Source organism: Rhopilema esculentum, chromosome 16 (genome assembly GCF_057945365.1).
Source record: "Rhopilema esculentum isolate cy_ngs chromosome 16, ASM5794536v1, whole genome shotgun sequence".
Lineage (NCBI taxonomy): Eukaryota > Metazoa > Cnidaria > Scyphozoa > Rhizostomeae > Rhizostomatidae > Rhopilema > Rhopilema esculentum.
The window spans coordinates 7,811,378-7,839,249 of record NC_142830.1 but is presented as its reverse complement, the minus strand read 5'-3'; the positions used below and the strand labels follow the sequence as shown (position 1 = coordinate 7,839,249).

Genomic DNA, 27,872 nt, shown 5'->3' with positions numbered 1-27,872 from the left:
TTTGATAAAGCGATTTTTCACAAACGGTTTTATCCAGCTTTTGCAACTTGCCATGAACTGACTAAGTGTGAAATGAAGTTTAGGAGTCTCAACCACGATTTTGCTTATCGAAAAGTTAAAAAAAGCCTTAAACCTTCCTTAGCAAAGCACCTTCCGAGCTGTTTGTGTGCTAAATCATCAGTAAACAGTGAAAAGCTTTCATTCAAATTTTGTAACTTCATCAGTTCTTTTATGAAACCTAGTTATATCTAGTATGCATGCTTAATATAGCACGAAAATTTAAACTTTTTTCAATACAATGGAACAGGATTGTTACTTCGAATCATTCAGACCCCGCTTTTTGGCAAACACCGGATCTAGTATGCAAACGATTCCAAACATCCCAATATAAAGAAAGAATTCTGGTAGGTTTTACAAATATTGAATAAAACAGGTTCCTGCACACAACCAGTACACATTTAACAGGTAAAATTTCCTTTATGCAGCTCACATTTCTGTCAAGAATACATTTTGATTTAGCCGTACATTTCCACGGAAACCAGGTAAGAGGTGATAACAATGATTGCTGGATTTATAACATTATTTGAGCTAGCAACATTAACTGCTATTTTCCGCAACAAAAAGAAAAAGTATTCTTACCAAATCTAGATGCTTTGCCAGCAAGTTTAATGCTTTAAAAGAAACACGTTCTCAAAGTCACAATTTCTGAATTCTTCGTTGGCTGCTTCTTGCAAGGTGAGCTACCTTTGCAATTAGATTTGATTAAGGCGCATCATTGTAGCCCATGACGTGTATGTTCAATTTTTATTTCCTGGCAAAATGCCCTCCCTGTGTGAAGCTACCCAAGACCGAGGGATTGGGACTTGCAAACCCCAGTTTTGGGTCATGAATTCCTATCAACCCTCAGTTATGGCTTATAAATAAATGCCAACTCTTTATTTATACCAAGATTCTATCCATCCTTGGTTTTGGATAGGAAATCTACCAACGTCTGCATTCAGAATAAAAATTCAAGTTAAAGTTTATAGTTATTATAGATCCAATTGACGCGGCAAGTAAATGTAATTAAAAATCTTCCAAATAATACAACTATAAATTTTTCATAATATAGCAAGTATTGAAAGTTGCTATTTGGATCAGGTTCATCGTTCTTTTTATAGTAGTTCTCAGAATGCAGCAATTTCTGCACTTTTTATTAGCCTGTAAGTAATGCCAACAAATTTTCGATGTTAAAAAATCGTATAGGCAGATAGATTTAGATAGAATTCTACAAGCCAAAAACAAGCAATCAGAAAGTTGGAAACAACAAATACAGTGTTAACCAAACGGACCCACTGACTGAGTTCATTAATAAGTTCAGTATAAATATGCATTGTCAGACCGTCAGCATGTTATAATCAGATGGGGGTGTACCTGTTGACCACCATCAAGTGTTTTATTCTCTAGTTTTGTTCCTTTAGAAAACTCAAGATATAGATTACATTTGTTAAATTTTCGACATAAATTTAACAGTTTTTTGAGGTTTTTTGCATTAAAGGTGTATTTTACAAAGGTCTCCAAGTTTTGGTATGTTATCAGGAAAGCTACCTAAGTCTTGGGTGATCTTTTCAAATTATCATTTCCAGCCTTTGGAACTTTTAAAAAGGTTTCTTTTATCAAGTTGCCGTTCCCAATCTTGGGTAGCTCTACCTCGGTGGCAAAAATTATTTCTCCATCTAATATATAGAACAGCATTAGAGAATCTCCATCTAATATATAGAACAGCATTAAGATTTTTTTTGACAAGCAAAGCAACCATTGCAACACAGAAATTGATGCATTATTTTCTAATTAAACATCTAATCAAGCTGAAGAGTTTAATATACTTGTCTATAAAAATTGCTGCTTCTCAAAGACAGCCAGAATAATGTTTTGCTTTGTGGAAAGGGTATGGCATTAGAACATCTATAATGTTTGCCTATGCAAGAATAGAATAATCCTGCTTGCAGAATGTGTTGATAATAATCATTTGGAAAGCGTGCAAGATAATTTCTTTGAGGTTGACATGACCCATGCTTGGGATTTGCAATTGAGAAAAAGTTGAACTGTGTTTGTGTAGTGCCAAACTATGACGTGTTCCAGAGTAGAAGATAAGCAAGCCAAGAAAATTGATCATCACAATTTCACTTGATGAAAGTAACCTTTTTCTATCAAATTAGCGCTCTAACCTTGCAGCTGTGCACTTATTTGTCAAGAAGAGTATACACCTAGGAAAGAATTGTGCATGTGCAGAGCAAAGAAAGGCAAATCTGATAAAAAATCTCAAAATCAAAGTTTGCTGTCTGCTGTCTTATTCCAGGGTAAATTTACATGCGTTATAAGAAAAATGATTCGATGGTGCAGGTGGTTGGTGTATAGAAACAACATGTTATCAATATATTTGCTCCATGTGAATCTGTTTCTGTATGCATCGAAGGAATCTGACCTAGCCAAATAAGGATGTTTTTAAGTTGCACGGAAACTTTTCAAAAAGATGCAGATAGGTTAGGAAAAATGCTTCCATTTTTGTAACCTAGCTTTGTTCTCAAGAGGGGTTTTCAGGTCCAATTTACAGGCGAAGTTGGTGAGCCAACCATTTGGGTACTTGCAAATTTTAAATTTGTCGACCAGTTAGCCAAAGAGTGTAAAAGCTCAATGGGCAATTCTTCACGGATTAGGAAAAGAAACTCTTGTGATAAAATGGCGACGTATTTGAATCCTTTTTTTGAGATGGCACTTTGAACAATTATGGACCTGCCATCAGAAATTGTAATTTCTGATTTGAAAAAAGTCCAAGTCTGAGATATTGAAAATGATTTCGCTATTTTGAAAATACTGGTTTACGAAAGGGTAGTAAAATGAGAGCTCTATTACACAATTTCTTTCTTGATTACAATAAGATATTATTTATATTCCACGAAAATTGAAAACAAGATTATTCCAATCCAACGATGCGGACATGTTGCGACATAATAGAAGGAAAAAATCTGAATCTGTTGAACAAGAAAATCTAAAGCCAAATATAAATTTGCTGTACAATTTAGATCAAATATTCATTTTTTAAGAATTCATGCTGAGACTATCCAATAACTTTGTGTAAAATTTCTTATTACTTCGAGGTAGCTCATAACATGACTTTTCTTCAGAGGCGTTGTGGCCAGGCGGGACACCGGGAAATTTCCCGGTGGGCCCCTTTCAAGTGAGTTTGTGAAACCTAGAAAATTATTCAATATAAACAAAATCCTTGTTGAGAAAACGCCTCACTTCCATATAGACTCAAGTTCATAGTTCACAGTTAGAGAAGGTCAACATATAGAAAGAGGCCTCTGTGAAAGAGATGCGTTGAATATGAACAGGGCCGCCGAGAGGGGGACAAGTAGGGGTAAGCTGCCACTGGACCTTGAGGTCTATTGGTCCTCTTTTAGCAAAGAATTCCAATTTAAGAACTGAATTTTAACGAAAGGCAACAAAATATGCCTAAAAAATGCAAAACGTGGTATGCTTCTATAAAAAACATTCTAAAATGTATTTCAAGCTAATTTAGAGGGCGTGGCCGCAAAAAAATTTCTAATCGCTTACCTCGCAGTGCATGTAAGTGCTCTTTCAATTTGCTTTGTTTGTATCAACTGTGCACTACAGCATTGGATTTGTTTCACATTATTTGCAATCTTAAAGAAACTATGGTAAGAAAAAAGGGGAAACACCCCAACAAACATAGCAAATGAACATTTAAAAGGGATAAAAACTAGCATCTTTGTAATTTTGGCGCATGGTTTCCAGGTAGGTACAATTTTCGGCGACCTGTAGCTGTATTAGAGATGTCAAACAAAGGAGCGGGCCTCCTAATGATAATTTTCTCTTTCGGCCCTTTTCTAGGAGCCACAACGCCCCTGCTTTTCTTTCAAGAATGCCGCGCTAACCTTCGCTTCCAAGCACTCTCGTTTTGAGCCTTTCCCTAAATTTTCCATTTCCTTACATAAACAAACTAATAGTCTGTTTACATGAGCAAATTTGTCCAACCTCTCAGCCCATTATCTGGCAGGTGGGATGAAATCATCGAATGTTTACATGCAAATCATATACCACCTTCCAGCTGTATATGGAGAAAATCATCCAACCTTCCAGCCTGTATGCTGACAAGTGGGACGAAACTAGATCGCGTTTATATAAAAATCGTCCAGCTTCATCCCACCTTCCTGCGTTTATATGGAAAAAAATCATTCTACCTCAGTGAGATCTAACCTTTCATGCAGTTGGATCTCACTTAACCGGGCTGTCTTGTTTTTTATATTAACGCAAAAAGAAAAACACAAAGGGTTCTATAGAAGGGTGGGGTTTCACCTCTCAGCTCACAGGCTGAAAGGTGACATGATTTTCTCCATATAAACAGGCCCCAACCTTAGCCACAAAGTTCTGGTATTCACTGGCTATTCACTGGCATCTTGAATAGATAGATAATTGTGAATGCATGAATTTAAAGATTCATTACGTGAAAAAGTACATTTTCAGTATCTTTAAATATTGACCGTACCATTCTAAAATGAGTAAAAGAGCACTACAAATCCCTTCTTAATGTGCAATTTTAGTAAAATCATCCAAATTTATTGACAAATATTTATTGAAAGAGCTACAATTTACTAAAGAAGAACTGTACTTCTGACCTGGCTCATTTAAGTTTAGAGTTCTGTGTTCTGGAGATTTAGTGAGTCAAAGAAAGTAAGTGCTTGAAAGGGGAGTTGAGAAAGAAATGGGATTCTAAAAAAGAAGATTTTGAAAGGAATTTGTTGAACAGAGGATCCAATGTCTAATTTTTTCAATTTTATTCCGTTTCTCCTGCTCAAAATTTTTCCCCGGTACTTTTTTTCTTCAACTTCTTGAAGCTCTATTACACATTGTAAGAGTTTCGAACAAAGAACAAACTTCAATGATTTTATAGAGAAAATAAATGAGTTCAATTTGCCAAATCTCAGCAAGTATTGGTTGGGTTCGAATGTTTCATGATACCTAGACTGTTTTATGTTATTTAAGATCTTGTTCTGCGTCATCAAAATTTAAAAAGATTGTCAAAATATAGTTCAATGACGTCATGAAAATGAATAAAAATTAAGTCAAAATTCGTTTACTGTCAATGAGAATTAGCTTCGTTTAAAGGCCACAAAAATCTAATATGCCAAAGATATGTTTTCATAACACCAGACTATAAATCAGCAATGAGCGACAAATGTGTTTCAATTTTAGACTTCAACATTGATATGGAATGTGTTACTTGCTGAACTGAATTTAGGCACAAATTGAATCAGTGGATTGCCAAACAGTAAACCTGATTAGGGTTTGTACGTTGCTAACAGGAGCGAATAACTTGGTTTTAAATTCTTTTTTCAGAGTTTCGGATCAGACAACATAGAAACTGGTGGCTTAATTCCGACAGCTAAAATTGTTCTCTTAAGAGCTAGGATTCTGAATAAATAACAATAGGTAAACCAATTGCGGTCAAAACCCCAAAAGCGATTCATTTCGTCACTTAGTAATATTAAATGCTAAAAGGAGAGTAATCCTGCCAGTTTAAGCCAGTCTCGTTGTATGCTTTCATGGTCATCCCTAATTTCCATTAACATCGCCACTCATTCTCTTATTGTTGAATACATACAGCATAAACATATAAATACAAGGTAATTTAACCTTTAATCAAATTCTAACCAGAAGGTTTCTTCTCTGCTAGTCATTTCTGTCTTGGACCATTTAAGCAATAAACATGACCTTGGCTACTCAAGCGATCTACAACTAAATAACAAAATCTTCGGTTACTCTACATTAAACCATCGGCTTGATTGCAAGAAGAGTGTCCCTGAGGAGTCAGAACCGAAATCGAGCAAAAGTAAGAAAATTTTTCTTAAACTTTGTTTATTACACAGAGCGTCTAATACGGAACCTGTCTCTAAAATTCGCAGCGTAACAGCATGTCTAGCGCAGTACCTCTAGGTGGAATGCAAATTCTTATTGAATGGTTTGCTATGAAGTCGCTATTTTTGCGGCTAATATACTAATTCGCCGTGTCTTGTGAGACATCAGGACTGCACAATTAGCGTTGAATACGTTTTATGAAAATCATTTGTCACCAATCGCGCAATTATTTGTCCAATACGATTGCACTATGCACTGATATAATCTCCCCTATTTTCAACTAGTTGGGTATAGCGCGACTAGGATGGAACCAAATTGGCTCTCGGTTCGCTCGTCGCGTGCTCTGCGGCAAGAGGCCCGCGTCTCAGTCAGCCTGGTACTAATTCCAGTGGTGTCCTACCGCAACATATTCAGGAATGTATTGCTTGACAGTAACAATCAATATCTTTGCAACTACAGCTGAAGATAGGCTGCTATTGTTATATGTTGTCACATATTTTCAAATAGTTTTTAGAATAAATTTGTCAAATTTTGTGAGATTTTCATAAGGCTCCCTCTAAACCAGGTTCATGATGCAAGGATTTCCACAACAGTTAAAATCAAGATAAGATAAGAGAACATAAACAACAGTTTAACCAAAGTTCATTGACGGCACGGCACGGTAATGCGCGATGCGGTACAGTGCAGCACGGTACGGCACGGCAAGACATGTGAAACAGTGCTAAGATTACCTAAAGTGATTTGATCGCAAAACTCTTGAATATCAGATATCGCCTGCCTAGGTCAAAGGGCCGCAGGCAAGTCCAGGGCTGTAAATAGTAGGGAGTAAGAATGCATTTTTCCCCAGGAAACATGAAGCTAAATTTTTCATACTCTATTCTAATTCCAATGGAAGTTGTATTTCACTTGGAAGTTGTGTGTCAGTGACAACTTTTAAAAAAAGATAGAAGTGATCCAATAGGGTTTTATAATTTCCATCACTTTTTGCAAATCTTTTTGCATATTTCACATTCACATTCGTACAATATTTAATGGTGGCAGCAGCTATGAGCCACCATACTAAATTGTTGGTGAGATATTTATTCGGAGGTTCTGGCTTTCAAAAATCTGCATCATAGGCACATGAACAGTTAAAATCAATTACGTTATTTTCACATCTCCAATAAAATCTGTGGCGAGGATGGACAAATTGGAGGGGGGGAGGGGACCTTAGAATTGATTGGGAAGTTTTTCTTTTTCTTTGTTGGTCATGGTTGGTCATAGTCAACTTTCTTTTTCAAAATATTGCAAATAAATTGCCATAACAAGCAAGCTAACGGCTATGAGGCGCCAGAAAATGGAAATCTCAAAGATGCAGACGATTGAACATTTCAGCCTTATAACTTACTATAGCGTCTTGTATCCGCAGTACACTCTTTTTTATAACAACCAATAAATTTAGGTTCTGGATGATTTTTTTATAGTTTTCTAAAATCTGAGGTTGAATTGTTCTTAATTTGCTCTTAAATTGATAGGGTGTAAGCAGTGTGATTGCTAGCTTTTTTTGTCTAGGGAGGTGTTCAGACTAACTTCATTTGCCGAAAAAATTGAATAATCGCCAGAAAAGCACCCACACATGGCTAAATATCCTCGTTTTTGAGATAAAACGTTGTTGAAAATTGCATTTTATAGTAGCTCAGCCTCAGCTTGTTCTTAATTTGTTCTAAGATTTTGACCAATTTGGAGGCTCTTTTTCTTATAAAATTGTTTTTAAAGAAAGGGTGTATACCTTGTGTTTTTTCCGAATGCAGTGGTCGTCACATGACGGTCCTAAACACTTTATATTAATACATACGTTACTACACTACACTAAGAACAATTATTTGCCAAAAGGAAATTGATTTGCGGGGAAAATTATTTTTCACCGATATACAATTAGTTTCACTGATAATAGGTCTGGATGTTTGGCGATAATTTATATTTGAGCCATAAGTACTTCCAATTAGCGAAACTTCAAGGATGTAAGGTATTTGACATACTTAGCCATATTTTTCAAGCAAGTCTTTTGAAATTCTTAAAGATTAAAGAAAACTTTATAAATTGAAATTATTGTTATGAGGAGCTCAAAAGATGCTTTAGTCCACTTTTGCGGATTAACCTATTTTGCAAAAAGATGCTCTTGGATTCACACAAAAACGCAAAACCCATAAAAATTAGTTTCCGCAACTAATTTCCTTTAACTTTCACACTACAATTTGCGCTTACTTTGTTATCATTAAGTGTGTATATGATAATCCATTTCACTGTTAATAAAATTTCTACGGAGAAATAGTTGTTAAAAGAATACAGTTGGATTAGTGATACAGTTTGATTAAATGCTGTAAGCGCCATGAGATGAAATTTTTTTCCATAAACATTCACTCAAATGCATATGTTGAAATGATGCATTTTCTCGTTGGCTCAGACAAATGGATGAAATAATAGCCTTAAACAATAGGAAAATAAAAGACTCGTCTACCCAGGAATAAACTTATTAGCGTGTGGAAAATTGCGCATAAGTGTAAGAAAGCTTTTCAAGGCACGCTTGTTAATCTTACGTATGCCAAAAGCATAAAAACGTATGTTTTGCTTGTAACAGCCTACAAAGCCCTAAATGATATTGGTTGAGCTCTTCGTGCTCATATTTTCGACCAATAGCAACATTGCTAACCACTCGCAGAAATTTTGCCACTCTTATCAAAGATTTACGATAAGCGAATGAGAAGGGAATTTCGATTCAATTGATTGATTCAAAATCTAGAAAAAAAGTATCTAGAAAAATGTAATCGCAAAGGCAGCGCCAGGGAGGGGGACTCTTAAGCCTGTCGATTTTGTGTTAAAACTAAATTGTTGAAGAAAGGGTACCCTGAGTGCCAGAGCTTCAGAGAGTCAAAGGATGAAGAACGGGGGAAAGGAAATGCGAAGGAGAATTTCTTCCCCCGTTCTTCATCCTTTGACTCTCTGAGGCTCTGGCACCCAGGGTATAGAAAGGGTAATATCTTTGAACTGAGAATATGTTGAAGGAAGGGTGATATCTTGGAACAGTATTTTTTGTGATATGATTATTTGGTATTAAAAATGCATTTACGCAACCAAGAGTTTGCAATTACGTTCTCTGTAGTTACATTGGGGTTCGGCGGAGCATTGGTACATTGGTAAAAGTAATTCCTATGTTGCTTTAGCCAGAATTCAGAGAAAAGGCGATTTGTGTTGCTCCTCACTCCGAGGCACTTAGACAGGGAGATTATTACAAAAATCTAACCAAGTACCTAACCTTAAATCTCTCAAGTAATTTTGATTATTTAGCATATAAAGGGTATTTAGCATATTTGACTTTTTTGTAACTTCCCAGGGAAGCTAGTAAATGATGACGTCACCATTAACGATATCCATTTTTAGGTGAAAAATCAATCACAAAACCAAATAGCCTTAAATTTCTCTATAAATTTTAGCTATTTAGAACATGCGACGTACATCAAGCCTTTTAATTTTTTTTACCAATGTAGGGGGTCGTAAATGATGACATCATCAGTATTTTAGTCTTAGATATTATCAGGCAAACATTCATCACAAGCAAAAATGTATATATTAAGGGGCTAATTTTCGTAATTTATGTTGACTGAAATTTTATCAATTTTATTGATGTGCATTTTTATTAGAAAAAAATTAGTTTTGATGATTGATGACGTCATTTCCAGGGGGTAATAATGCAATTTTCTAAATTCTAATCGTCCATCCACTTATATTTTTTGCATGTGAGGTTCTCGCGTAATCAGGGACGGACTTAGCGGGGGAGGAGAAGGGGGTGCGAGATCCCCCAATATTTCTGTCTCCTTCGGTAAAAGCCATTTTTTGGTTGTCAGCAGTAACGCCAAGATTTTACTTGATTTATCTCCTTAATATCAGCATTTATCTTCTTATCAGTAGCGTAGCGGGGGGAGGCAAGGGGAGCGGTACCCTGGGTGCCAGAGCCTCAGAGAGCCAAAGGATGAAGAACGGGGGAAGGAATCGCGAAAGGCTCTGGCATCCAGGGTAGGGGAGCGGCCGCTCAGAAATGTCTGAGAATAGTACAAATCTGCAATAGAATTAGTACCTTAAAGGGAACTCTATATTTCAGACAATATTGAAACGTTTTTAAAGACTGCAAACGACTGCAAGAAATATTCTGAAATGTATTTCAAGCTAATCTGAAGGGCGTCGTCGCAAAAATTTTCTGCTCGCTTCGCTCGCACAGGGACCCTCATTTATAACTCTACAGAATATTCAACAATTTGTCCCACGTTATAGGATTTAAATAGAAAATTCTTTCATGTTCTTTAGATAATCCCGATAAGATAGAAACTAAAATGCTAAAGCGCTTCAATCCTTGAAAAAAATTGGATTCTGAAATTCTTGTCGGGGATTTTGCTCCAAGGAGAACGGAATTAGTTTAAAACATTTGAATCCTGTTTGTTATTTTTAGATATTTGATTAAAACTGCGGAGAATCAGTTTTTACACGTAGTACATCCTTGCCTGACACAATTCAGAATGAAAGGGTTAGATGAATTGTCAAGGGAATAGGCAGTTGTAGAATGGGGTCAGCCACAAAAAGCAAGATATGACGTTGTATAAAGCGAAATCGCCACGTAAAAAAGCCATAGCTTTTCCAAACGCTTGTGCAAAATGAGGAGTTTTCCTTAATTCTTAAGGGTGTGGTTAGCAAAGAGTTTCTCCTCTGCCCCTCCAATTTTCCAAACCTGGCTACGCCACTGCTTCTTATGGTCTTTACCTTGAAGTTAAACACGGAATTTTTAAAATGGGCGTTTCCATAATTTACCAGTGACCTGAAGGGTGTGGCACCAAAATTAGTGTCTAACAACCCCCCAATAATTGTTGCTTAGATCCGCCCCTGCGCGTAATGAGCATGTTTTGAAGATCAAAATGATCAAATTAAGAAGATTACACTTATCTTTCACATGCTTTATCTTTCAATGGTAGCCATTCGCCACACTAGTCATCCGACGATGTAAAATCAGAAACCTCCCAACCACTCTAATTATCGCTAGCGTTGGAGTCATCAGGTGAAAGACATCATTATTCAAGATATCATCGTTTTTGTCTAGACCATTCTCATTGTCAGCATTGTACCCAGTTTCATCTTCAAGTCTTTCCATTCCTCGAGTTCCAGCAGATTCCTTTAGTACGAAACTCTTTCCTTGCTCCTAGTGAAGGCCACTCATTGTAACTGTGATCCGGTGAACCAAATTGGTGAAATCGTATACTCTTGTTCATACTTCCATCCATGTTCTTCATGAGGTATCTTTGGAACAACTATTTTGATGCTAATTTTTTGTTTTTGTTATCACTTACAATATGTTGGAAATAAGTGTCGCGGAGGCAGCGATGAATGTTTGCCTGAAAATATATACATTTTTGTTTGTGATAAATGTTTGCCTGAGAATATCTCAAGACTAAAATACTGATAACGTCATCATTTAGCCCCCCCCCCACCCCCCTACATTGGTAAAAAAAATTAAAAACTTGATGTACGTCGTATGTTCTGAATAGCTAAAATTTATTGAGAAATTTAAGGCTATTTGGTTTTGTGATGGAATTTTCACCTAAAAATGGATATCGTTAAACAATCACACTGATGACGTCATCATTTACTAGCCCCCTGGGAAGTTACAAAAATGTTTCAAAGTCTAAAAGTACCCTTTGTATGCTAAATAATCAAAATTACTTGAGAGAAGGTTAAGCACTTGGTTAGATTGCTGTAATAAATTCCCTGTCTAACTCCCATATTTGACCTGACGGGATGTGCCGCAGAACAAGGTATACTTCTCCGATTAAGATTTTAGGACATGGTATTGTGAACTACATCAAAACTCTGGGACAGAGTATCGAAATAAAGGAATTGTTTGCGACAGGGTATTTAGAAGCAGAAGATAGAAATTCTCTCTACTAGCTGCTTCTGCAAAAAAACACCGTTCATCACTGTGCAGGTCCTCTAAGCAGTTTCTCAACCTTCAAACGACTTTCTAAAGCAAGGTACGCTTGTTTAAGGTCTATCCTATCTATCTGTGACATTTTAAAGAATTCAATTCAAAGTTGAATAGAACATCATTTATCTCCAGAACCAGTGACGCCGGGGCAAATTTTAGAGTGGGGGGAGAGGGGGTTGCTGCAGACAAATTGGCAATATTTAATGGTATTTTTCCACCCATCGTGTTTAATGCCATCAACTGAATATCAAATATTTCATGCCACAACCTGAATCCAGTTTAGCAAAAATGTGAGGGTGCTATAGCCCCCCAGGCTACCCCTGCCTGAGAACTGAACAAAGCTGTTTGGCTTTTTTTGAAGGTGATTTCTAATAACAGTTTGTGGATTGTGGAAGTACCTGAAATTTTAAACTCTAGATTAGTCGTGAAGGCAGCAGGAAGTTATTTATAAAGATTGTGATTTGAATTATTTTGTGGCGCTTGATACATTAAAGATTTTTCATTCATTTCACTGCAAATGAAATCGCAAAAAAACACGTTTTTTGAAATAATTATAAGTTTGGAAATTTTCAGCATTCATGTTGATCATAGGATTAAAGTTTGAATGGAGTTAGAATTTTGGAGCTATCAAACCGAACAATGAGACTGGAGGAATCGAAGATCGTCGATTTTAAAAAATCACGAAAACAACGATGTCACTCATTACCCACCATTCAACATTGAGCGTGGGGAAGCCCAAGGACGCCAGACCCGCGGGAGCATAACAGTGAGGAGAATTAGGTTCTGACCTCAGTCGACAAAAAAAATGTGACCAACCAGATGTTTAGTTACCAAATGTTGTACAATGGGGCGAAACTTCACTATTTTCATTAGGGGAAGGGGAGTATGAAGATTAGGCCTTCAGACTCAGGCTGTTTTTGAAAGTCAAAAAAATATACCTCTAGTTTTCTGGTGTTGGCTATAAACATTTGTTTCCAAAAAGCAAGCATTTGTAAGGCTTGTCTTTTCTATAAAGGAAAAATAGTCTTTACTTTCTAAATCACCTAGCTATTAAGAGAGCAATTTAAAAAAGAGATTGAAGCAGAGTCTCAATTTTATCACAGTGGAACAACAAGTCACAGCTTGGAAAATTCGAAATACGGAAACAGCTATGCACACTACAATGTTTCAACAAAAAGAGCTTCAGTTGCATTTTCTGAGTTTGATTTTTGACTTTCTGTTGCTCCGCAAAAAATTTCATCATTTTTAGACACCCAAGCACAAAGTAAGTATCTCTGAATTCACCATAAAAAAATCCCTCAAGCTTGTGCAAAGAAAAGTTAACTTATTGGAAATATTTTACAAGTACACCTATCAATCATGGATATTGTTCAGAAATTCGAAAAGTATTTTGTAATTCATATCTTGATCACAGTTCCTTGATAGATTTTTTACAATTCTCGCTTGAACTATTGGCTTAAAACTTTCTGTTACTTGTTACAGATATTTGAATTTTTTTAGTTGAAGGAAAAATTTAGCAATCATAACAAAAGATTTTAAAAGAAGCTCTCTTGTTCATTTCCTTCTTGCATCAAACACACTTAAATTATCGTCTATACTTTCGCTGTCAATCAATACAATCAATAATTCGCCGTCGAGGTCGAGACGAAAGCGCTGATCAGTGGACGAAAGACAGAAATGTACACAGAATAGGATATTCTATGAATAGGAATAGGAATATTCTTGATCACAGAATAGGAATCAGGTAAAAATATTCTATGTCCTATTTCCTATTCTGTGTCGTGATGCAAATTGGTCTTGATGTTGCTTGCCTCGTTTCTGTTTTGTTTTCCCAACTGGGAGGAGATTGAAAAAAGATGGGGGAGAATACGATAAATTCAAAAGCCACGCTAGGGCAAATAAAGTGTGACATAAAGAAAATTTCCAGATTTGCCCGACCGATGTACTGGCAGCCATAAATCCGCATTTTTGAAGATGGGATGGACTTTCTAAGAGATCAAAACTTTTTGACCATCTTTTTTGTTAGTTTCTAAACAGAGTATGCAATAAAAGAAAGAGCAAATTATTTACATACTTCGATTTATTTATTGACTTATTTAAGTTTATTTCTATTATTTGTCTACTATTTGCCTCAATTCAGTAGACCCTTTTCATTATTATTGCAATATATGCATTTTGGATGTGTAAACATGGCCTACTTAAACGAATCGAGACAAAAAAGACGGACATTTCTGTTCAGGAAGTAAAAGTCTCTTAATCAATACGATAGCTTCGTGATTCAAAGGTCAGCCTTTCTTTCTTTCCCCAGAGCTGTCACTAGAGTTTTAGCTTGATTCCTTCTTTTCCAAATTTTCCTAAAAATCAACAATGTTTTTCGGAGAATCGTCAAATTGTCTATTCTGAGAATTTGCTAAATTTTAGTCTGGGAGATGAATTTTTAGCCATTGGATTTCATGGCGTCGTCTCTGAATTTAGAAATTAAGAACCGATACGTTCATCAGATCAACTTACAATTCTGTGACGTACTTTGATGTCATCTCTGATTTTAAAACATAAGGATCTTTTTTAATATTTGGCTTTGTTTGCATAATTTGAGGATTGAAACTGGAAGATATAGAAAAATTCCTTCTTAAAAACAAGTTCTGTCTGCCAGGGCCTATTTTAAGAAATTTTAATACTGCACATTCATAATTATATTTTTTATAGAAATTTTTTTTTTGCAATCAGTGCAAATCCCTGCGAACCCCAGGTGTCTAAGCCATGCAAGCATAGCGAGGAAATGCCCCGAATTTTGAACAGGCCTTGACGCAGAAATCACAAACAGACAAACGGTAACATACACAATCAACAAAAACACTTCAAAACAGCAGCAAAGCAACAGTAGCTACAAAGCTTGAATAGTAACATAGTCATTTATATCTTGTAAACGGAGTCACTATCTCATGTTTTGTCTGGACAGTACAACTAAAAAGTTTCATTAGGCTCTTTATCTTTCTAGATAGCTAGATGCACTGAGCATTATAGGTCAACTGATAAATTTGTTACTGAATGTTTTGTCTTCGACAAGACCAAATTACGAAATTTACAGAAATAATAACATTTACAAGTAGATGTTTTGTTTTTGGTTCTGGGTATTTCGTTTTGTTGTAAGTTCTGATAGGAGAGTATTTCCGATGTTCATACGAGATTTACAATGACCTCTATATCGAACTGACGAGGAAAATTCACAAAGCAGGAATCTGGGATACTGCACATTTTCGAAATCTATACTGCACATTTTTAAATTAATACTGCACACAGTGTGTAATACTGCACTCTAAAATAGGCCCTGCTGTACTTTAGCCAAACCAATTGTCAAATTCACGTTGAAGGCGAATTCCATTTCTTAATGGTTTGTCGCAACTTTACAGAAAATAATGTATTACTTTCTTATTTGTGTCAGGGAGATGTTTCTAAACAAGCTTAGTAGATAGAAGAGATCAACTGACATGGCTGATGATTCGAAAACACTTTAATGCAACAAAAGTTCCCCCCAAATCCCCCCCTTCCCCTATTCCACAAAGCTTGACTTGTAGAATGCACTATTTCAGTCAAATGGAGGCTCATTCTGAATTGAAATTCTGCAAGTAAAGCAACACCCTGACTCAAATCCCAGTGGTTACTACAATGAAAACTCCCGTTCTTAATCGTTATTAACTTGTTAACTGGTCTTATCGTTTGTTAACATAACTAACATTAGATAACTTCAAATCTATTGCGTCTTTTTGTTTACACTTAACAGCATTTGACCTGGTATGTTATCCTGTTTTATCTACTTCGATGACCTGGTAGCTTCAACAATATCGTCACTTTTAATTACTAGTTAGCTTGTGACACAGTTTTCGACAAATTGGGAAGCTGATAAGAAATTTGTCAAGCTTTGAGTGATGCTGCAGTTAGAATTAAGTGTAAAGTTCACATAGTTGATCGGTTTTTGTTTCGTTTGTAATTCTATTTAGTTTGCATGTTAACAAATAGTTGATATTTTCAAGTAAGGAGGCAAAGAGGAAGACAGAAAGAGAGTGTTATAATCCAAGCAATTTCTCATTGCCTACGAGAAACTAGTGGCGAAGCTAACCAAGAACAGGTGGTCCTGCCCAAAGATAAATTTCGTGAAGCCACGCCCTAAAGACCCTCGGAAAAGGGGGAAACGTCCTTCTGGATATGTTGAAATCAAGATTGCAGTGAAACATATTTCACTACCACATTTTGGAAAAGGCAGGATGACGAACTGCTGAAATAAAATTTAAGCAAGCCCTTTTTTCTGTCATGCACACTCCATCTCCCCTCTATCTCGACTATCCTGGTACAAAAAAACGAAGATTCTCTCTCGGCGGAGGCCGGAAACTTTTTCTATTCTTTATAATTAGGCCTTTGAATATGACTTCCTTTGCTCTCTTCAGTCTGAGTGAAAACTATATGAATGTCAGGTTTCTCGCGATGTCTGTGATATTCCTGACTTTAACAGTAAATAGGACCAACAGAACAACTCTAAACAATTTGATTTCCATAAATACCACTCCTCTTGAAACGATTAATTCTTGTATAAATCAAGTGACGACAGTGTAGGCCTTCCCTGCCCGAAGCAGCAAAAACTTCTTCACCAGCAGAATCATGTCTTCGTTACAGTTAGTTTGATCAGTTACTTTGGTGGTACCCATGGTACCAGCAATGGCATTGCGGTACCAGTGGACGTGCCAATGGCGGCAACCATGGCGGTACCAATTATGGTGTCATGTTAGCATTAAAACTTCCAAAGAGTATGGTCACATGGGTAAAAAACCTCAGCCGATGAACAATACATTTGATTCAGATATGGAAATCTCACAAAAACCAAAAAATATCAGTGTTTCTTAATTTGATACCTAGAAATATCAAAATTGTATCTATGGTTTCAGCAGGACCCAAAAATATAATTTCTGATAAATATTTAACTCAAAAATATCACTTCGGGTAAACATTTGACCCAAAAATATCAAACTGACCCCCCGTATGTCTATGAGCTGAGCGCCCCCCCCCCCCCGGCAAGGCTTATAGCCATTGCTACAATTAATTTGCTACACAACTTTGCGACAAAAAGAAGGTATATTTCATGGTTTGGAAACAAATCGTTTTTATCTTCGTGTTAATGCATTATTACAAGCTTAAATATCAAGTACGGCGTCTGGGTTTTGCCTTTGAAACTTTCATCTTTGCAAGAAGCGTTAATTTCAAAATAACTGGGTGCATTTTAAATTCTTTATAGCCTTCATTCTTGCTTGAGAACAATTTAGTTAATATGAACTGCTTCAAATTACGCAATGTTGCTACCCCTACCTGGTAGAATACCATCTTTGCATAAATGGGGCGGTTTTACGTTGCTACTCCGAGTTCCATATATATTATATCAATAAAGTTAGATACAAATGTATATCGTACCATTAACATCTTTAGCCAGGTCTGTGATATTTGTGAACAATCATCAAGCTTTTTCCCACTCCCTTGCTTTGTTTTGCTAATTTTCTGCATTTCCCTGTAGAAAAAGGAATATAGACTTTCATTTTCTGCTTCAAAGTATTCTGTTGCAAATAACGAAATGGTGTAAAGGCTGATTTCCACGAGGCGAATTTCGCAGCGAATTCGCGGCGAAATCGCTGATGAAGGCATGAAGGCATGCGTAGTTTTGATTTTTGATTTCGCAGCGAATTCGCAAGAAAGTAGAAAAGAATTCGACTTTTTCTCGGCGAAATATTTCGCAGCACCTAATAACCATTCAAAGCATGGTAAATTTGCTTGATTTGTAAGAAAACAATCTTGGAACATTCGCCATGCGTGCAGTTCTGAAAATGGGCACCTTAAAGTTGAGTTTTGGGGGAAATTATTATATAATTTCGCAGCGAATTCGCAGTCTCGTGAAAATCAAAGACAATTTCGAAGCGAATTCGGTGCGAAATTCGCCTCGTGGAAATCCGCCTTAAGAGACAACCACGTCTCCCCTGTACATCGAGGAAAAATCTAGTCACACGGATATTACTAGGAAAGACGTCATTCAGGCGAATTTCCAGCAAAATGACCTTAAAGTTCGTAACAAATTATTAACTTTGCGCAAACAGAAGATACACGATGGCATAACCTGGGTATGGCTCTCCTTTCTTTATTTGGCTAATATCCAGTATTATAGACTTTGAGCAGTGCCAAACAAAAGTGCATGATGTGCAGTTTTCACGCTTACCGTAAGTCCACAAATGAGCCCCACCTTCGAATAAGCCTCCACCCTCGAATAAACCTCCCCCTCGAATAAACCCCCTCCCCTCGAATAAACCCCCCCTCGAATAAGGCCCTATCTGCTGAGGTATTGACGGGATAGAAATAGGTTTTTCCCAATATATCTGCTTATAATGCATACTGACCAGCCTCGAATACTGGAAGAAAATTTACACTGGTAATATTTTGGCTGCTGCTATATATGCTCCCACCTTTGAATAAGATCTCCCTCAAATTAAGCTCCCACCCAAAAGTATTTTTGCAAAGAAAGCTCCTGGGGCTTATTCGAGAACTTATGGCAGGGACGGGAAATCTTTTCAACCTGGGGGCTAAATTTACACATTTCGTTCCATTGAAGAGCGGGTCGGGCCATTAACGACTGAGAAGAATTTGAAGAGATCTTTTAATGAAAAACTATCAAGGCACATTAACCCAGAAGTGCAACTTAGTGCTGCAATTTAGGTCTGTCTTGTAATAGCAGTGAAGCTATCCTCCTTCTGGTGCGTCTTTCAAACCTGCTTTTCAAAATCAGGCGAAAGCAACTAGAGAAGGATCAAAGGTAAAGTTAAAGCTGGTTAACTTCATTTGCAAGAAAAGCTGCTTCCAAAAACAAATGCCTATTGAGGTTTTGATTCTTTTCGTTTGGGAATTAACTTCATTACTAGCAATACGAAATACTTCACTGATAGAGAATATTTTGCAATGAGACTCTTTTGTTCCTCTAATATTAAATGCTGAAAGTCTGAGGGATAGGATGAGGGGCCTGTTCACATGAGCAAGTTTGCCCCATCTCTCAGCCCAAAATCTGGCAGGTGGGATGAAATCGAATGTTTACATGCAGATTCTACCCCCAATTTCCAGCTGTAGATGAAGAAAATCAATCTACCTTCCAGTCTGTGTGCCGGAATTTGATATCGTTTATATGAAAATTTCATTCCATCTTCCTGCTTCATCCCACCTTCCCGCGTTTATATGGAAAAAATCACCCTACCTCAGTGAGATCCCACCTCTCATGAGGTTGGATCTCATCTAACCGGGCTGGCTTGTTTTGCACATAAACGCAAGACAAAAAACACAAAGGATTCTGTAGAAGAGTGGAATCTCACAACTCAGCTCACAAGCTGGAAGGTGGGATAATTTTCTCTACATTAACAGGCCCCTAAAGAAGTGTGCAATGCAATAGCTCCACTGTGTTTCGGCTTATTTTCAAGGTCGGACTGTTTTTCCTGTATTTTCTGATATTGGTGGATCGATTTTCTCCATATAAACAGGCCCTAAAATTTGTGACGGGTCGTTTTTGGCAGGTCGCCCACCTCTGACCTAAGGTATTCATGCTATCCTAAATTTTGAAATATGATAGGCTTGAAAGTAAACATATGACAGCTGTTTTCTTAAGAAAGGAAAACGTCTTACATGAAATTATTAAGTGCTGCTAGATTGATTATATTTTTCTTTTTATATATTTTACACTGCAACAACTGAAAGATAATTCCGACAAAGGTGTTAATACAAAACTTTAGAAAAGCGCATTTAAAAAGTTTTCTGTAAACAGAACGGATGGTAATCGAACGGAGTCAAAGAGAATTAAGAATTTGGATTCAAATTATATCCAGGCGGTAAAGTATTCCATAAGAAAAGCAAGGATAAATGATAAAGAAGATGTTTTAAGATAAGTTAAGTTATTGTGACATGCCACTTTGAGACAAATTGACTCGACAAGCACAAAATTTAGCTAAAATTTTAATTTAGAACAAGATGTATGATAATCGGTATCAAACAGTTGACGTCACAACAAAACTATTTTAGATATTGATATAAATAGCCAAAATATAGGATGAAAACAAAATTCGATTTTTAAATCAATTGTATACGCATTACCCTGGGCACTACCCTGGGTACCAGACTCGCTATATATAAAATAAAATATTATTTTATATATAGTGAGTCTGGTACCCAGGGTACCTGGGCACAAGTGCCAGACAATTTTGAGCCCATAAACAGAATGCCATTCAGTGCCGCGTCTAGACGCTCTTCCACTTTTCCAGTCCTATTTTCTATTTCCGCTCCCGAATTTATGTGGCGCTGGTACCCAGGGTTGCTCCTTTAAAATATCAATTTCATTTGTATGCAACTATCAGCATTTTTAAGAGACAAAATGATTAAAAATGCACATTTTACGATTGGAAATCTTCCAGATCCTAGAATCATTTGCAATGGAATAAATGATTATCCCAAAATTCCCTCAGCAATGAAAAATTGTTGTCATCAATTTTTCATAAAATGAGTACGCTGATGACTCTTTCCCCCTATCAAATTGGAAATACTTAGAGTACAACCAGACAAAGACCATTTACATAGTTATCAGGGACAGTCTCTTGCAGATCCTGCTTGTACATCCTGTTGAAATAATTTGATGTATGATAAACCTGTACAATGTAATTCATTCTTCGACATCACAAGCCATGTTAGCAACAAAAAAATTTAAACGTCTTTAGTAAATGCAGTAATTGTTTTTAAAAGAGTTCAACTCAACTGATGGCTAGGAGGGGAGAATGGCGTAATCTAGTATGATTAGGATAGGCACCGTAAAAGTAATTATTGGGTTTGGCAAAAACTACAATGTTGGGGTGAGCAACTAATATGCTTTTATGGTTTCAAGAAATGCTGGAATACCTTGTCTTACATTATAAAATTTGATCTGCAGTACAAAAAAAGAACAAAAGTCTTATCATTGTAGTTGAACGGATAATTTGAAACATTATCTTGTGAATCTTAGCAGCCAGTAACTATGAGCTCTTGGATTTACGTTTCTTTCTTTATATTGACAATCAAATGCAACGAAAGAGCGAGAAAAGAAATCTAGCATGCGACTGTAGTCATGAAAACTGTTTTTCCTGAATGAAGGTTTCTTTCTATTATCATATATATCTCTGTAACAAAAAGAGCCTATTGGTCTGCAAAAAAGTACACTCCAAACTAAATCTACGACAAAAAGCATACTCCAGCTAAGTGTGGGACGAAAAGCATACTCCGGCTAAGTGTAGGACGGAAAGCATACTCCAGCTAAGGGTACGACTAAAACTATATTCCAGCTAAGGGTACGACTAAAACTATATTCCAGCTGAGTATCCGACTAAAAGCATACTGCAGCTAAGTGTCCGACGAAAAACATTTTCAAGCTAGATGGCCAGCTATTGATATCTCCAGCAATTCTGATTGAAGATCATCGCATCACTGTCGAGAAACAGATCCTTAGGATTAACAGCACTTGCTCAGATGGAAATGCTTACAGACACACACATTGATAATTCAGCAAATCATGTCTTCCTTGGTTTGAGAATTCTGATTACAGTGGAAAGCATTAAAAAATAGTGAACTGATTATACAAATGCAATAGATAACGCAACGCTACTGGTAAGGAAGGTTTCCTTACAGTTGGCACTGACTTTGAAATGTAATGATCTGTGACGAATAAAGTTACCAGTTGCTAAACAGCTATGTCGAATAGAAATAGGTATACGTTTATAGAAAGCCTTTGTAGCAATTAACGGTTTTCCTGTCATATCTGTTTACAAAATCATCTCTTTTACCAGACAACATATCTGGTTTTGTATACAAATTGTGTTTTTTCAGGAACCAGGCACCTAATCAAACACGCCAGGTAACATACTGAAACAACACTGAAAAACTTTCATCCGATAGTCTCCATCGGACTGTGTATCCCAACCCAATGTGGATCAGAAGTAGTGTGAGAGGAAGAAGGATGTGCTTGATTGCCTGTTAGTACTCCAGTATGCTATATTTCCGCTATTTGATCCACGATGGCAGTACCAGAATTTAGATAGGAGAGTGTGAAATTAAGAGCACATTCTATTTTGAAAAGAATATTTATGGATCTTACGATAAAGTGATAGAAATTTAGCAAGTGTAACATTGCTGATCATTGTTTTTTTTGTCCCCACAAAAAATGAATGAATCTGCAATTTTTTATTTAACAACAATTCTTATTGCCTCGTGCAGCACAATGTATGTTAATGCTCTATACGTCTATCCACCTGGATATGAAGCTGGTATTGGTCAAGATCAGCAGTTGATTGACAGAATAGCTTTCATTGTAGTACACCTAAGGGAACAGGTGCAATCTGAATAATTTAGAGTCATATTTAGTGCAACAGCGCTGACTCTTCTCGTGCTTTTTTGTCTGGGTCACAAGAAAGAGGGATTCATTTGAACAAGTTCTTTCACAAATTTGGGAAATCAAGCATCATTTGATCAAGTTTGTGCAAGTCAGCTTTAATAGATTGTAAGCTTTGGATCATTTGTTGTTTATCATCATCTTATGTTTAAATTGCGTGCTTTAAAGCCACAAATTTGAAAATGTGCTGAAAATGAAAGTCTTTAAATGTTCTCAATTATCAAAAATATTTTTTGATAGATTTTGAAAGAAAGAGCAATGATGATATTTGAAACAGCAGGTTGATACCTATAACTTCTGGTGATAGTTTTTACAGACGCTCGATCTTATTTTTTTAGAAACTTTTCTTATTCATCTATAATTTGTCAGTTTGTTGCATAAGTTTTTTACGTGCAGAATAAAGAGATGATTTTTGAGGTTTTATGCAAATTCTATGTAACAAAGCCCTTTGCCATCATCTACGCCACTTTTATCTGGAAGCATCATCCAATTACTGAAATCAAAGAAACAAGCTTGGCAAATGTTTATGTATTTGTGTCTTGAATATTTATCGTTTATTGATTCATGCTGGCTGGAACCAATTACTGTTTGAGCGTTGAATATTTTTACAGTAAATTCCTGATTAAACTTTTCATTTTACATTACTATCATAACACTATGATATTTAAGATTTTTAGAATCGACTCCTCTGAACCACAGGGCTTTCTTCGTGACTAGCAAATCTCTGACAAAGAATTCAACAAAGTGCGATTAAGCTATTTCTATCGCATCGAAACCAGTTTGGTTTCTTACCAAGACAACATAGCAAAAAGTAAATTGAAAAAAACTGGTTGGCTTGCTAACATCGCGCAACGGATGCGATCGAACTCTTTTACCTTCTTAGAGTTTCCTTAAATTTTGTAAACACATTTTTGGTTTGTTGAAAACACATTTTTGATCTTCAAATAATATTGATATTTTGAATATTAATTTACTTTCCCTCGTATGGCAGGATTTTTAACGAGAGAAACATAGCTGCTTGAAAAATGAACGTGTGGTGTTTTCCAATACTTTATTAGATATTTGCTCTATATGATATAATTTCCCAACTGTAAAGGCAAAAGAGGCTTTTATGATTGTAGAAGTCTTGTCGCAAAGCCAGAAAAGAAAAAGGGCAATTGAAACATAGGATCAAACGTGTTTAGAGGCTGACTGGCTTAAAAAGTATGCGTCATTTTTGCTACATCTATTTAGACAGGAAAGACGTAACGTTATGATTGAAAAAGGCTTGCAGCAAAAGAAAAGATAATGACCTTGCGCCTTAAACATGATTAGCAAGTTTACTTTGTTTAGTTTCAATTTGTTTTTCATTTTAGTTTGCAGTATTAGCATATTATACTTCAAATGAGATGCATTAATAGATGCTTAGATATATAATGGTTGATATTTAACCTAAATCGAAAAAATTAACATGGAAACAAAAATCAACTGTGATAACTGCTAATGGACAAAGGAACTTTAGAAGTTAAGCAAAAGTGCGAATATATCAACTTCTCTTTTGCAATGTAATCATTAATTGCTTTAAGAAATATTAGTTAATTGATGTCTATCACGTACTGTCTGAAAGCATTTTTGTATCCAAGGCTTCTATTCATTTGTAAAGCTTTATGTCTTGATTGTGAACAATTGGCAGATTGTCTATATTCAGACCAAGACTGTAAAGCAGATATCAAAGCAAGCAAAAAAACAAGTTAATGGAAAAGCTAGATATCGATGTTGTTTTAACGGTACCGAAATAAGCATAAAAATTTGATTTTGAACAAGGGCATGAATAAAATTAATCAAGATATTCTTCTCTATGATTTGTTGAAGAAATCTTTGACCTTAAGCAAACGACCTTGATCTTTCTGAGGACCTTAAACAAATGATCTGCCGACTGTACTAAGATAAATCTTATAACGTCTTGTTTCCTTTCTAGATCTGCTGGTGCGGATAGACATATAGCTCAGAAATGGTTGAAAACATGACAAGACTTAATCACTTAAAATCTTTTGCCACTGCAGTCGCTAATGAGTCGTCAAGATATGATTTTCAAAGGCCAGTTGGAAAGTACGAAGTTGGATATCACACCTTTCTGGTTGCTTTGGCAATAATGATAATTCTGCACAACCTTGTTGTCATAATCCTCTACTCAAAGAAGAGGTCCTTACGCAACTCAACCAATATGCTACTAGCAAGTACGGCCTGTGCTGATACACTCACTGGAGTCCTCTTGATTCCTCTCGTTATTTGCTCCGCTGCTCTCTTTAACCGCGGTAGAAACTTACGTATACTGTATTTCACCTCAACAGTAATCACTGATTTGGTAAACCTTGCGATAGCACTCAACATTCTTATGGTGACGTTGGAGCGGTACATTTCTCTATGTCATCCCTACATTCATCCGCAAGTGGCAAGAAAGTCGGTTATTAGAGGTTTGATAGGCAGTGTATGGTTGATTGCTTTTCTTCTTGCGATTATCCAATTGATTTGGAGCTATCCCTCACTGGTTGGGGAAGAGACCGGAGACATTAGCGACATATACAAAACATATTCCCTTACCCTTTTAATAGGGGTATTTTTTGTTCCATCCCTAATAATGATTTTCTGCCTTGTCTCCATGTTTACTGTTCTTAAACGCTTTGTCAAGGAAGACACTTTGCGTGGTCTGCCAAAAAATAAGGGAGCTCGCTCACAGCGAAAAGCAGTCTTGGTTTTCTTTGCAATGTTTGTGAATATCTTCGTCTGCTGGTCACCACTAATGTGCATAAGACTGGTTATGGATAACAAGGAAGATTTCAGGCCAAACGAAGAGATTCTTGAACTCTTGTTCGCGCTTCGCTGTTGCTCGTCACTGTTTGATCCAGCTATTTATGTGTGGTGCAAAAAAGATTTCAAAAGAGCTTTCATCAGGTCAATGTGTCACAAAAGTGCATCAAGGAAGGCTGTGGCAACGAGTGCACCCAACACCCAAGATAATGGAATAACAATGAAGGAATCTCTCTTGTAACTTTTTTTTGATGACATTTTTGATGAAATAAGTTATAACGTATTTCCTCGAAAAGAAGTAGCATCTTTATCTGTTTGGTATCGGCTTGCTTTTTAGATGAAAAATAAAAAACAGAATTAGAAGAATACCACCAAGTTTTCAAAATGTTTGTAAAATATTCTGAAAACCTTACTATTTGCGGGTATTTTATGAGAAAGGTCGTGTCAGGACCTCGGTAGCGCACCATTAACAAGTGGCAGTATGCAAAGTGCCCCCCTCGTGAAAAGACATGTAACAGCTAAGCCACAAAAAGTTTGACAAATAAATATAATTGCAGTATCATCACAATATATTGCTAGGCTTTCGTCTTTCCTATCGGTATGTACATAATCAATCTAACTTTCAAAGAAGTGCTTATAAATTAAAACCTTGCGTACCTTCTAAGATGTCAAGAAGTATAACCCTTTTCTTAGAATCATAGATGGAGAAAATCATTGAAGGAAAAACACTACACTATTTGCATTAGTATTTGTTGTTACCTAGCATCCGTTTATAGATAGTTTTCAGGACACTGAGAAGCTATGCTTATCGAGCAGTGTCCTGGTCCTTCCTCTTGATGTGACCTCACCTCGTGATTCCTACGCCTGGAATTACAGAGACCACGGACCCTTGGGTTTGTAGTCAGCACCTCTAACAACTGAGCCATCCTCGCACACTATGTACCACATTTTACCATTTTGTTTGTGAAGTTGAAATTTGCATAAGAAACAATGGAATAATAACTCGCACTACTTCAGGATGGATTGTCACTATATTACTTAAGTCAATAAATTTGTGTTTTCTTGAAATCTTAGAGAGTAAATGTAAATATATAAAGCAACAAGTTTGTAAATATACTGTATCATAGTTCTAAAAGTTGAGGCTTATATTATAGCTTAATGTCTAGTTGGCTTGATCATGACCACTTCTATATGTTTATTGTTTATTGTATAAAACTTTGTTTATTGTATAAAAGTGGCATTTTTTCTGCTAGGAAATTTGGTTTTAAGTTAGCTCTAGATAAGATTGAGCAATCATTCTACAATAGCTTAAAAGAATTGGATAACCAATGCAGTGGCAGAATTTTTCGGTGGTGGGGGAAAGTACAGTGAATTTTCCGATGAATGTTTGAGCAACCTTTGCTATTCTCTATGCCAAATTTATCCAACTCTCGAGTTGAACTTTACGGTTCACATTTTTAGGACTGGAATGGCCACCCAAGCCCCTGCAATTTCTGCCAATGAGCCAGTAAACTAGCAAGTTATAAATAGTGATTATATTTAATTTATTTGGCTAGGTGCGGTTTTTTTAAATAACTCGAGAAACTATTGTACCCACGGTACAGCAGTTGCAAAGGTTTTTATTCGGTGTTAAAATTTAGGAAAAAAGATATATTGAGAATTACTGAAGTTAGTTATAGTTTCTGCATCTCTCATTACTTCAATGAAAGTCGGTGGAGACAGGGTCAACTGCCCACTAAAGCCTTTAAACGGCTTGATAAATGGTTTTTCAATTTTTTGGATTCAGCGAGTAGTGGGTTTCTGGATAACAATATTATCTGTGAATCGGATCTAGTCCCGATTCATCGTAAGAGATCTGTTTTCGTCCTTGGAAAGAGCGATGAGATCTGGAAGAAGTCGTCGATAAAGCCTGATTTACACGAGACGAATTTTTTCGTGCGAAGCGAATTTTTCGCCGCGAATGCGCGAAAAATATGCGCAGAAGTGGAGATTAGAAAATTCGCAGCGAATTCGCAGCGAATAATTCGCTTCGAAAAAGTAGAAACCATTCCTACTTTTTCGCTGCGAATTTTTTCGCCATGTAAAATAAACCAATCAGAACAGCAATTGAAGACATCTGACACGAACCCAAAGGAAGGGCTAGGCCGAATGGTGCTACGCAATGTAAACATATCTAAATCAAAAGTATGCAAAACGACAGAAAACTACGCAATGGTTCAAACAACAACATGGGTGAAGAATGAGTAACCTATGACTAGGCCTAAACAATGCTGGGAAAATCCCGCACCTATAACATAAACAATGGAATGGGACGTTTCTAGCAACAGGCGTCTTTGGTGCAATAAACGATAAAAGCTCCTCATATGTAGTTGGCGACATTCGAAAGTAATTATTCCTGACAATGTAAGCGTAAGTCACTTCCCAAAAGATGAAACTCCCCCTTCTGCAGACGTTCTGAATAAATTTTCCGAACCAAGTACCCATTTATTTGCTTTTTTGCTCGCTTTTTTTCAATAACAACAATCTTCGAACAGACGCCATTTTCTTTGGCATTATTCGCGGCGAATTCGCAAAAGAAATTCTGCCAGTGGAAATTAAACTTCGAATTCGCAGCGAATTCGCAGGAGAAAAATTCGTGGCGAAAAATTCGCTTCGCACGAAAAAATTCGTCTCGTGTAAATCAGG

The 27,872-nt window shown here is 36.5% G+C and overlaps 1 protein-coding gene across 3 annotated transcripts; it reads left to right on the top strand.

Annotated features, from left to right (window-relative positions):
• Positions 1–180: 180 nt before the first annotated feature.
• Positions 181–27,835, top strand: LOC135682034 (beta-1 adrenergic receptor). 3 transcript variants are annotated; one of them, XM_065196739.2, is made up of 2 exons: positions 181–542; positions 24,358–27,835. In XM_065196739.2, the coding sequence occupies exon 2, from the start codon at positions 24,391–24,393 to the stop codon at positions 25,426–25,428; it is 1,038 nt and encodes a 345-aa protein (XP_065052811.1). In that variant the 5' UTR covers positions 181–542; positions 24,358–24,390; the 3' UTR covers positions 25,429–27,835. The 3 variants fall into 3 exon arrangements, with proteins under 3 accessions (XP_065052811.1, XP_065052810.1, XP_088969403.1); XM_065196738.2 differs by having other exon boundaries at positions 183–5,893; XM_089113277.1 differs by lacking the exon at positions 181–542 and adding an exon at positions 19,418–22,508.
• The last annotated feature ends 37 nt before the right edge of the window (positions 27,836–27,872 follow it).